The 12,871-nt window shown below is 40.1% G+C and overlaps 1 protein-coding gene across 2 annotated transcripts in view; it reads right to left on the reverse strand.

Moving 5' to 3' along the window:
• PHTF2 (putative homeodomain transcription factor 2) overlaps positions 1-12,871 on the reverse strand; it is a 64,632-nt gene that overhangs the window by 30,946 nt on the left and 20,815 nt on the right. Inside the window, exons 3-6 of one of the 2 annotated variants that reach the window (XM_036401259.2) lie at positions 7,788-7,844; positions 7,398-7,409; positions 4,304-4,373; positions 403-561 (exon numbers count right to left, since the gene is read on the reverse strand). In XM_036401259.2, the coding sequence (XP_036257152.1) occupies positions 403-561; positions 4,304-4,373; positions 7,398-7,409; positions 7,788-7,844 (298 nt within the window). The remainder of the gene's footprint in view (positions 1-402; positions 562-4,303; positions 4,374-7,397; positions 7,410-7,787; positions 7,845-12,871) is intronic. The other variant, XM_036401260.2, reaches the window with a different exon arrangement.

Raw genomic sequence — 12,871 nt, forward strand, 5'->3', positions numbered from 1 at the left:
CTTCCCTTTCTAATTTTCCTCTTATGGATCACGTACAATTAAGAGACTCACAAAGTCAGATTGCTAGAACTCAATACTGAATATCCCAAAAACTGTCAACTGACTTCTGTTTGTTAACAGCTGTCCTGAAAACCTGAATTATATTCAGATGTGACAAACTAACATGTGCCAAATGCTGAAGAAAGCCTGTGAGGAGAGTGTTAAAACTTTCATTATGCAACCTTTATATATGTAAAAGAAATGTTAACCAAGAGATATGTTTGGGACTGTATCATTCCAATATTTTCTGAAAATACTGGAATAGACCTTAGCAGCATTAAGTGAACCAAGCAGCCCTCTGCAGCTTCCATATGGTTACAATAAGGCCATTCAGTTGAAGCTGATGCTGTAATCCAACTCTACCTTGGAGAAGGTAAAGAACAAGCAGCCAGAAAAAAATGACCCTTGATGTCACTTGGAGCCACCACCTGTAGAAGAATGGAAAGAAAACAACTCTCACGATTCCTTTGCGCGTCAAAGATGTCCAAGGACTTTCAGGTTTTGCTTTAGCAAAAGCAGATCCTTTAAAAAAAAGAAAAGAAATTTGAATTTATTTCATCATTATGGCTAATAGAAATCTCAGTTGTTCAATAGCAGAGTTGTTAAGACAGTGAAATGGCAGAAGTACAAGATTTATTCAAATAATTGCCTTTAATAAATGCTCCTTTAAATAAATATCTATCCTCTTAATCCAAATATGTCATAAATTGTTGACGCCCTCTTGACTGCCATTATTAGGAACTTCTACAAATACCTGTAATTTCAGAATGTTTGAATAACAAAACATTGCCATGTCAAAATTACTCTAAAATGAATTATTAAAAATTGTTCTGTTTCACAAAGGTATCAGAAACTTTATACAAAGCAACAAGTCTCATGAAAACTCCACAGGCTGTGCATACACAGCAGAGTCCCTTCCCAACACAGAAAAGGGATCTAAAATACCAACATCTGTAAATTGCACCAGCCAGGTCATTGAGGAAAATTGAATGAGACTGGGAAGCACTTAAGTGAATCTGTCCAGCTGAGGACTAGCCCCAGGAGCAGGAAAGCCACCCAAAGAACAATTTATCTTTGTGTCTCCTTCTATACCATTTCTTATCTCTCTCATTCAAATGTCCTTTCTCTCCCATACCTCTCCATTTCTTTTTCTTCCCAGCCAGAAAACTGGGTAAAATTTACTTAGTGGGGATGTGACTTAAATTATGCAAAGTTATTGACTGAAAGAGTAACAACTGCATGCTGCTACACCATCCCCATCTCATTTACAAGCAGCACTGGCACTGGTGAGCTCTATGGTGCACAGGTAAAACACTGCCAGCTCTGAAACTACTTTAATGCCAACTTAGACATCGATGCAGTCATTTAAATGCTATTCATGTACATCACTGCACTGAAAAGGTCCAACACTGTTTCTTAGTTTCTTGCAGGTTCAAATGTTATTTGATTTTGTTTCTTTCTCTCACATTCCCATTTTTAAAAAATTAAACTGTTAGGTGATGTGAGAACAGCGATCTGTACAACCACAGAGCAGATCAAAGAGAAATTCGGAGGAAGGAGCCCAAATAAAACTTTTCAAAGTCCTTCCAGGGTTCTCCTCACAGAGCCATCACTGGAACCATCAGCCCAGCTCAGGCCCATCTCCATGAGGCCAGAGCAGGAGAGAGGCAGAAAAGCAGGTGGGAACCCAAACCACGGAATGGACACCAGGACCAGGTGTGATCCCTCGCCACGCACTGCTGGGAGCAGCTCTCCAAGTCACCTTCCAGAGGAAAAGGGACCCTGCCTGCGGGGTGGGACTCACTGTGGGATGCCAGGGAAAAGGAGCTCAGATGGCACAGCACTCGCAGGGCATTTAGGGGATAATCCAGGGGTGGGGGAAAGAAAGGGTTTGGGCAATTTAGGGAGGAACAAGTGCTGTGAAATTGAAGGGTAAGGGGATAAAAAGGACTGGTCACACAAACAGCCACTGCTCAGAGCGCTGCTTGTCTGGCCATGCCACAGGAGCTGCTCAGCACAGCCTGGACTCACTTCTCCCTGAACTGCCTGGGCTCTCCTGGGCCAGGGGCCGTCTGCTCTGTGCCCAAGGACACCACATGGGGCTGAGACACGGGGCTGAGCACCAGGACGGGCTGCCAATGCCAGAGCTGGGGGGAACTGTGTGGCCATGGCGTGGCCATGGTGCCAGCAGCCCCGGTGAGGGGGGCACAGCCAGGGCAAGGCCACAGCTCCCATCGGGGGCGAGGCTCCAGGGACAGAGGGGGCAAGGCTCCAGGGACTGTGGGGGAGAAGCTCCAGGGACCGAGGGGGAGAAGCTCCAGGGACAGAAAGGGGGAAGCTCCAGGGACCGAGGGGGAGAAGCTCCAGGGACCGAGGGGGAGAAGCTCCAGGGACCGAGGGGGAGAAGCTCCAGGGACAGAAAGGGGGAAGCTCCAGGGACCGAGGGGGAGAAGCTCCAGGGACCGAGGGGGAGAAGCTCCAGGGACCGAGGGGGAGAAGCTCCAGGGACTGTGGGGGAGAAGCTCCAGGGACTGTGGGGGAGAAGCTCCAGGGACCGAGGGGGAGAAGCTCCAGGGACCGAGGGGGAGAAGCTCCAGGGACTATGGGGGAGAAGCTCCAGGGACTATGGGGGAGAAGCTCCAGGGACAGAAAGGGAGAAGCTCCAGGGACAATGGGGGTGGGGCTCCAGGGACAGAGAGGGTGAGGCTCCAGGGACAGAGAGGGTGAAGCTCCAGGGACAATGGAGGTGAAGCTCCAGGGACAATGGAGGTGAAGCTCCAGGGACAATGGGGGTGAAGCTCCAGGGACAATGGGGGTGAAGCTCCAGGGACAATGGAGGTGAAGCTCCAGGGACAATGAGGGTGAAGCTCCAGGGACAATGGGGGTGAAGCTCCAGGGACAATGGGGGTGAAGCTCCAGGGACAATGGGGGTGAAGCTCCAGGGACAATGGGGGTGAAGCTCCAGGGACAATGGGGGTGAAGCTCCTGGGACAGAAAGGGAGAAGCTCCAGGGACAATGGAGGTGAAGCTCCAGGGACAATGGGGGTGAGGCTCCAGGGACAATGGGGGTGAAGCTCCAGGGACAATGGGGGTGAAGCTCCAGGGACAGAAAGGGTGAAGCTCCAGGGACAATGGAGGTGAAGCTCCAGGGACAATGGGGGTGAAGCTCCAGGGACAATGGGGGTGAGGCTCCAGGGACAGAGAGGGTGAAGCTCCAGGGACAATGGAGGTGAAGCTCCAGGGACAATGGAGGTGAAGCTCCAGGGACAATGGGGGTGAAGCTCCAGGGACAGAAAGGGAGAAGCTCCAGGGACAGAAAGGGAGAAGCTCCAGGGACAATGGAGGTGAAGCTCCAGGGACAATGGAGGTGAAGCTCCAGGGACAGAGGGGGTGAGGCTCCAGGGACAGAGGGGGTGAGGCTCCAGGGACAATGGGGGTGAAGCTCCAGGGACAATGGGGGTGAAGCTCCAGGGACAATGGGGGTGAAGCTCCAGGGACAATGGGGGTGAAGCTCCAGGGACAATGGGGGTGAAGCTCCAGGGACAATGGAGGTGAAGCTCCAGGGACAATGGGGGTGAAGCTCCAGGGACACAGAAGGAGAATCTCCAGGGACAATGGGGGCGAACAGGCCTCTGGAGGCCAAGGCTTGGTGTGAGGGTGCCCAACCTGCACTACCTGGCTTCCTGTGCTGGCTGCTGGGCTCATGGATAAAAACACTAAATAATGTTTTCCCTAGCCTTCACAAGGCATAAGGGAAATTACATACAGATAAGAATAATTAAAGACTAAATAAAGATGTTTAGGAAAGTCTCATATCATCTGACCTTCTGTTGCCATGTTGTTATTTAAAACAGGCAAGAAGCAATCAAGGCCTATACATTTTTACCCTCCAGAAACTTCAACATAACATTCCCTCCAGATGTCAGAAGACTTAAAAGAAGTCTAAGTGCTTGGCAGTAGGAGTAAAACTAGTAAACTAATAACTCTAAAATGATATAAGACAATGCACAAGTTTCTTTCCTTTTTTTTTCAAAATCCAGACCTATACAACAAAATTTAAATTAAATTCTTATTTAATCTTAATATCATTATTTAACAATGTTGTCTATCCATCTGCTTTAGGGAAGAGTTATTTATGTAGTGTTGGCTGTGTTATGTTTCATTTGGTGTTATTTTAAACCTACTAATCCACTTTTGTTATAAGACATAGGATGGCTGTTATTTTAATACTGAGAAATTCAGCTTTTTCTAGCTCAGAACCTACCTCTTACAAGATCAACATCTATGAGGTCTGGTTTTACATGTCCTGTTTTCTTTGGTTTGTTTCTCAAACCCTGCAATAGATAAATACTATCAAAATACTTTCATGCAGATGACAGACATTACAAAAGACAAAATTATCTACGTGGTCAGTAATTGTATTAAACCCATACTGCTACTGAAAATTCAGACAAAGGTGTCAATTTCATAAAGTACTATAAATTAAGCATTCCAAATAACAATGCACAATGGATGCCTTTTACACACTTTACAATCTATATAAAACCCAACCAATTACTGACCCACCAGGCTAATTTTCAAACAGGCACTGAGCACTCATGGCTTTGCATTATGCAGACAATGTATGCACACACTTGCAAGAATTAGTAATATATTTCTAGTAGCTTTTCAGAATTTTTGCAAAAAATTACATTCTTGAATCTCTTTTTGTCTTAGATGTCTAACTCAGCTTCACAAAATTCTTACATTGCAACTCCTTAATTCCAAACCCAGATAGCAAATCACATGGCAATGCTGGAGGCAGTAATCAGCCAGCTCTCAGAAATCCAAATTCTAGGAAAGTATTGAATTTTTCCTCAGTACTGAATATAGATTAGCCAATTAAAAGGAAGGGAAAAATCCCACACAACAGGAATGCAGCAGGAAGAAAAGCAAGCTTATCTTTTCTTTTAGAAGCAGCATCTTCCATCACAGAAGAACCAAACTCGCTGGCAAAGCTTTCAAGTTTGTTTTTAATGCTAAAATGTGATGCTGTACTCTCAAGTCTCAGAGACAGCTGTGAGTTTATTCTGCTCCTCTTAGCTTAGATTCTTGGTCACATTAGACAGTAAGGAAATCACAGCATACAATTCATTCAGAGTAAAATAAATATTTCAAAAAATATTTAGGATACAAATGAAATTATTATGAAAACCATTTAACTGCTCTCATTCAAAAAGCATTTAAATTGGTGAACCGTACATTTCTACCATTGCCAAGACTCATCCATATGTAAAAACACTACTAAAACATAAACATTAGGTATAACTGAAAGCATATAAATGAAATTATTGTCAATGAGCAACAAATTAGTGAAATCTGCTAGTGCTAATCTTTGTAAGAATAATATCAAGCAAAATGTTCAAGTGAATGCAGCTCAAAATATTTCTCACATCTAAATTAAACTGGATATCTTTTTCATGCAGAAATAAAGATAAAAAAATCAAACTGAAAAAAGCTAGATATGTAGTCATTACACATTGTGTCTATTAGAAAAATGAGTTTACTTGAAACAATTAAAAAAATTAATATACAACTGAAATGTGAATAGGACAAAATGTGCTCCAAAGATGAAAAATAGACACAACCAGTTGTATTTTAAATGCAAGCACTACAAAGACCTTATAATGCAAGATTTTTAGAGAACTGCAGTCCTAAAACTGCATTAATTTTATGTGGAAAAGAAAGAAGCCCATAATTAGAATTGGAAATTACCATAATTCTAGAATCAGCTACAGATTCTTGTGAGTTTTGCATAAGTGAGCCATTCCATTTCATAAAGAAAACTGAAATTTAAAAAGAAAATGCTGAATGGTATAGTCATTTTCAAATGTTTTAGTGCTTATGGCCCACAAGATCTCTCTTGAAAGTCTAAATAAAGATGTGCCTCTTGGAAGAAAATCTCCTAGAAGCACATGCTCAATCTTAGGAAAAATTTACCACTGTGGCTCAAATTTTGTTTTCATGTTTAAGAATGAACTCTGAAAAATCTAAGTCAAGAGTACAACTTGATGTGACCTTCAGAGGAAAAGAAATGGTGAATCATTCTTTAAAAATTCCATTGGACAAACAGTACTTTCAGCATCCATGGACTTCACTGAGTTAGCTCCTGAACTGTTTGCCACATATAGTAGAAGCATTCCATTTATTCAGATGCAATTTCTACACTTAATGCATCACAAATCTCTAACATACATGGAAAACAGCAGTTTCAGACTAGGGTGATTTAAAAAAAATATTCAGTGTTTCATAATGCTCAGATCCATCCATTTAGTTCATATAATTTGTATTCAGCACCAAACACTTTTCAGGTAAGCATTAGCAAAAGAAGGTTTAAGTAAAAATACTTAAAAATAACTGTTATTATTGTAAAAACTCTTTTACCCAAATTTTAAAATTAATCTTAATAGATCCTATTGCAGTTATAACTAAATTATAAATTTGTAGTAAGAGAAACGTATTTTCTACTACAATATATGAATTTTTCAGATTTTTAGTGATGTTAGTTTATAAATCATTACATAATTATTTCTAAATTTATAATGTCAAAGCACCATAGGAGCTTTGAGATTAAAGCACTACTGTGCAATCCCTGAACTTAGTCACGTGCCTTGGTGTTACCCGAATTGCACTTCATTCAGTCAACCCAAACTCAGGCACCACCAGTAATTTGTTAGTTATTGGACTCCTGAGCCAAATAAGATGCTGTCTGCAGTCAGAATTTTTTGCAGTATTTGCAGTAACTATTTGAGTCACGTGCTATTACACAGCAGTTAATTAATGAACTCCTCTCGTAGCTGTGATGGCGTTTCATGGCCATGGCAAGGACCCTTCAGGCAGCCCCAGGCTCAGCTGTGCTGCTGAAATACCATGGGGTGCAACTCCATGTGTGTATTTCTGTACAAAAACTCTGTAGCTCAGGTCTGGAACAGTTCCCACAGAAGGCAAGCAAGCCCCCACATACAGTTTTGTTTAAGTCCTGCAGAGTGAAAAAACCCATCCCCAAGGAAACTGAAGCAATGTACATTTTACTGATGTTAAGTAATAGCAACACCTTGAAACTCATGCAGAAATAGCACAATACTCCCATGCAGTGTTGGAGGGGAAAAAAACAAAGTTAATTGCAAGAAAATGTTGACTAAATTAACACCATGGGTATTTCATATACAACCCACAGAACTGGTACCTATAGGAGTGATTCCTTTATCTCCAAAGCAATTTAGCAACGTGGCAGACACTGATGGTACTGTTAGTTAAACCAAAATGCACAGAACACTGTTAAACTGCTTATTCAGAGAAACAAAGCCTGAGGTACTTACCAGTCTAATAAACTGTACAAAACAATGACAGCATCATAAAGGAGGGAAAGTAAACTGCAGGTATAAGGTAACTAACTGAAAGCAAAGAGAGCTCAGATAACTGACATTAGAATTCATCACAAAGAAAAGTGAAAGACAGAGGTATTAACACAAGTAAGCCCTGTCTTAAGATAAGTGAAAAGAAAAAAAAGTACTGAGATACAGAATGATGCATCACACTAAATGGTGCAGAGTTATTAATTATGTAAAATAAATAGAGCATATTACACTGGTTACATTTGGTTACACTCCAAAAGTCTAGTCTTACTTTACCAGTATTAAATACCACCACATACAATGTAGATTACTTCAGCATACACAACCACAAAAAGAAAAAAGCTGCATTATTACCTTTATTTCTCTTTGCTCTACTGATTTTTCCCATATTTGTTGATCATATGCTCCAATCTAAAAAGAAAAAAAAACCTACATTAGTATTTAAAAGATATTGATCAAACAAAATCAAATCAACCTTCAACAAGAGAAGCATGAAGCCAGCAAGTTATTTCCTTGGGGAGCTTACAAAGAAATTTTTATCGTCTCCGTTCCATCTCAGCTGGACAGGATCAAGCTAATCTGTAATGGAACTGTGACAGTAGGGAGAGCTGAGCCTCACACAGCCCCAGCCTCAGCCCAGGACTTGTGCAAGCCCAGTCACTGGGAAGATCACACTCCCTCCCACCCCAGGTCAGGACTGCAGCCTCCATAGGAGAGAGAGCAGAACTATGGCAGCTACACTGACATGGTCTTTCAGATAACTTCAAAAGAAATATGCACATCTAGTTGAACCCATACCCTCAATTTGTTTTTTAAACCATCTGTAATTCCTATTCCACTCCACCCACTTTTAAAGCCAGATGGTCTTAGCTTTACCTCTTGACAGTGCACAGGAACCAGATATATGGTCAGGCTGGTAATCAACCAGCTTATAGCCCAGGGGGAACCCAATGAATATCAAGAAACAGCACTTTTCCCCATTGACTGTCAGATATTTACAGGAAGGGCAATCTGAAACTTCAGGATTTAAGATGGTGACAGGAACAAGTCAATATACGAGACAACATATCCAAGTCTTGTAAGAAGTTATCAAAGATCATCAGATTGCTTTGAACTCTACACAAACAGTATTTCTAGGTCATAATCAGTAATAATCTCTTTTACTATGGTGATTTTAAAGCCTTGCCACCCCAGCTGTTCTACCTAGACACATAAATCTTGTGTATCTGGGGATTGATTCACATCACACACTCTGAGCAGTTAAGTGTAGGATCACTTTTAGGCCATGAGAGACAGACAGATGCCATTCCTGGGACTCAAAGTTCCTTTTCCAGCCTGCAGAGGTGACAAGCAGCTCGGTCAGACACCTGACAGAGAGGAGAGAGGAACAACTCCCATCACCTGTGCAAACCTGCACAAATTCAGTCTTACTGCAAGAGTGTGACTACTCCTTCCAGTTCACAACTGCAGCAGACATAAGAGACCCTAGCACAAATGCACACACCTTGTACCAGAAAACATTGTTCTCATTTTTGTTTTAGTATTTCAGCCTTCAGCATTAATTTAGATGTTATAAAAGAAAGAAAGAAAAAATCATTCTTAATTTTAAAGAATCTTTTAACCAAGGATCCAACATAAACGCAAAACAAATACTCAGGGAAACCAGCACACATCTACACAAACAAAGAAATCTAAAGGCATCTTCTGTGCCTCTGAACCTGACCAGTTAGTGGAAATAAATAAACATTTTAAAAACAATCTAATTTAGAGGAGTAAATCCCAAATCATATCTAAGATTGAAAATGAGACCAACAAACTGAATTACTCTTTCCCAAATTTAAATAATATTTCCCATTCAAAAGAGCTAAACAGTTTCTATAGTTTGCTACTTTAAAACTTTGCAAAAGAAGCAATCCACTGGCTTTTTGATAATAATAAACACTTTACACCTCACATTTGGGAAAAAAAAAAGAAACCGTGGAAAATAACTAGGGAGTCAGGCACAGTAGTGGGCAGAATTAAGCACTTACTACAATTAAAGTAATTAAACCAAAGGAAGTTTAACAGCTAACTCCACCTGGATAACAGCCAGCAATTAAAAAGTCAATATACTGAATAACCACTCCACCCAGGCATTTACAGCTAATTGTTCTGGCTTTTTCCTCTAAATACATTTCAAATTAAATTTCAGGCCTTTCTGGTTTTCAGTAAATTTGCTAAGAAGAGCCCCGAGTAAAATATTTGTGCTGCATAACATTGTGTCCTGCCCTCCCCACTTCCAAAAATACTTTTTTCTACAAGGACAGAAGGGGGGATCCAAGTCTGTGTCCCCCTCTGTTAAGCAGCAACCAAATGAGGAAGGAAGCCTTTGTGCCAATAAAGCTGCAAAGTAAACTCCATTCATAATTCCATTCATAGCTGAAACTAGTATAGAGTTGAAAGTCATTAAAACAGTGTTGTTCTTTTAGACAAATACCAGATCATTTGTTAAAGGAATTCTAGGAAACAGACCTCAGAAAATATCTAACATAAGGAAGTCAGCTGATTTAAAATCTTAATCATATTTATATTTTCCTACAAATATTTCTTTTCCCTCTTTAGGCAGCATCTTCCATCTCCACAAAAAGACAAGAAGCAGAGATATTGCTGTCTGCATTTCTCTTTTTACACTGCCCTATAAAGCAATTATTCCATCAGGAGGTAAAATTAAGAGATCCAGAGCTACTTTAAGGGACAGGGTCCTTTACAACTGTTTTACTGGAGAAGGGGATCTGCCCAACCACCTCTGATCACCTTTAGCTATTGAGAGCTGAGCACAGGAGTGTTCAGCAAGGCGTGCTGGTGGGAACTGAAAGGAGTGGAAGAGAGAATTACAGACAGCAAGTACCATGACCATTTCTCACATGGTTTTTGTTGCTGTTTGGGGTTTCTTTTTTAATCTACTTCATGTCACCTCTTTGTGTTTTAATAAAGTTTAAGCAGGTGTGTGTGCCACTCAGCACATCAAATTCCAACCTGATACTCAACCTCCCTTCTCACCCTCTGCATAAGCATCCCTCTAAACTTCTCTTCCAAATGTATCAGATGAAAATACATGAAAACAAAGGTAACATTATAAAGTAGAATACTGGATACTGGCACACTTCATTTCCCACATTAAACAAAAATAGGAAGAACTAGTGTTACTCAAACAAGGCAAGCAAAAAACACAGGCATTATTTTTTTTCTCTCCCTTATGTCAGGAAAGCAGATTTAGAGTTTGTGAAATGTGTCCTGCAGAATTCATTGAAAGGTATATTTTCATTTACAGTGAACTAAATTATAACATACAATGATTATCAGAGATGTTGGACACGTGTATGAATTAAAATCAACATAATTTGTGAATGAATTGAAGAAGGTAAGTTAATACTAGCAAACCTTCCTAGTTTTAAATTATTGAGTGCACCAGTGAATTCCAGCTTCAAAGAGTTTGGATTTACAAGTATTTGCATTTGAACTCTGTTTTATGTTAAATCTAATGTAAATCTAAAACAAATACAGGCTCTTGGCTATTCATGTATTTCCTCACAACTGTACACACCTGCAGGACATGGAAAAGAAGCCTAGCACCTAGTCTAGCACCAAAGAAATTAAGCTCTAAAGGCAAGTAAAAAGAAGGAATAACCTTCCAGAGATAAGATCAGGTTGGAACCTGAATAATTTAAATATACAGAACACTTGCTCAAAGGAAGGTCTCCCTCACTGAGCAGCTGTCCCAGGGCTCCTCCCCAGCCTTGGCTGGAGCTGCTCTGCCAACAGGAATGCCCTGAGCCACTCCAGGACCCATTTACTGCCCACCCACTGGGCCTGCAGCCTGATCCCTCACAGCTGCAAATTCTGCACCATCCTTCAGAGAAAATTTAAAGTACAAAACGCAGGAGTCAAAAAAAGGATCCTTTTTTAAGTACACAACTGTAAAAAATGCTTCTGAAATCTCTTCAAGACTTAACACAAGACTCTTTGTGTAACAGCTCATCACTGATACTTTCAATCCATCAGTCTACCCTACAGTGGGGAATAAACTTCTCTTAGAGCAAACTATAAAACATAATATCCCAATTTCAAATTGATTACACACAGAAATTTATTCTAACTTAATTTATGAAATAGCTAATCCAAGCTTGTATTCTATAGCATTTTTTTGTCTGTTATGAGTTGGCAGAAAATAAAATAACAAAAAGTCAGGTAACAAGCCTATTGTCTCATTTTGAAATGTAACTTTTGTCACCAAGCATCAACACAACCTTGTTATAGGAAACTTGTCAGTAATATGCTGAAGATACTACAAACTGTGGTATAACCTATCTGTAGCTGAGTTAGATAAAGTAGTAGATTTCATTTTATACACAGATGTCATTTTTAAATCATGCACCCCAGGTCTCCTCAATGCCAAGATTTTATCCAGTCTATCCAACTGGACTCTAAAATTCTGAAGATCCCACACCTCAATAAATACTAAGTAAAGAAGATAAAAGGGATTCTGTTCATTTATGCATTTGCAGAATGAGCAACCATTCTTCAAGCAACTATAAAAATTTTCAGAATATAAGGAATTAAATGCAACTGAAAACTGCAGCCACTCTTTCACAACAGAGAAGCAGGTGTTTAACATCCTAAATTAACAGGGTATAATAAACTTTCAAATAGGTTTTCTTGAAAAAAAAAATTCCTCAGAAGTAATAATTTTTTTTTTTAAAATCTAACTTGAATGTGACTTGGCACGGGAAATTACAATTACACATTTGGTAAACTCAATAAAGCCAGCTCTTGACTGAAAGATTAAATAAATTTGAGACTCTTATTAAGTGCAGACTCCTCATAACATTTTCTGGGTTTAAAAGATATGTGCATCTCTTGCAATTATCTAAAAATAACTGCACTTACTCTTTCCCAATCAAATACGTCAGGAAGCATTTGATCAAATTCCTTCATACATGTGAAATTTGGCACCTGTACAGCTTGGCTGTATAACAGCAATAGCAATTAGCTTAAGTAAAGAGTTAAGCTAGTGAAAACACAGCAATATTTAGTTCAAAGCACAGTGGAAAGGGCTTTAGCATTGCTCAGTGTTTCTTCCTGGTGCCTTTCTCATAGCGAGCCACGTGTGCATCAAGATTGAATTTGAGCTTTGTGAATGACACTGATATTCACTTTAAGCTAATGTAGTGATGCTATCAACCTGTAGCCCAATACTCACAAGGCCCTTCTGATTCTAATGGAATTGATCAATATTTCAGGAGGCATTTATAATTTATGAGCATGCAGACTAGCAAAGATTATAATCCTAAGAATACATAGTATTTCTTCTTGGATCTTAAAACTTTAATGTTTATCAATAATGAAACTTGTGTGCTAAACTTTGCTCTTTAAAACCTCTGAAGACTTTTACAAGCCAC

This window comes from Molothrus ater, chromosome 5 (genome assembly GCF_012460135.2).
Source record: "Molothrus ater isolate BHLD 08-10-18 breed brown headed cowbird chromosome 5, BPBGC_Mater_1.1, whole genome shotgun sequence".
Classification (NCBI taxonomy): domain Eukaryota; kingdom Metazoa; phylum Chordata; class Aves; order Passeriformes; family Icteridae; genus Molothrus; species Molothrus ater.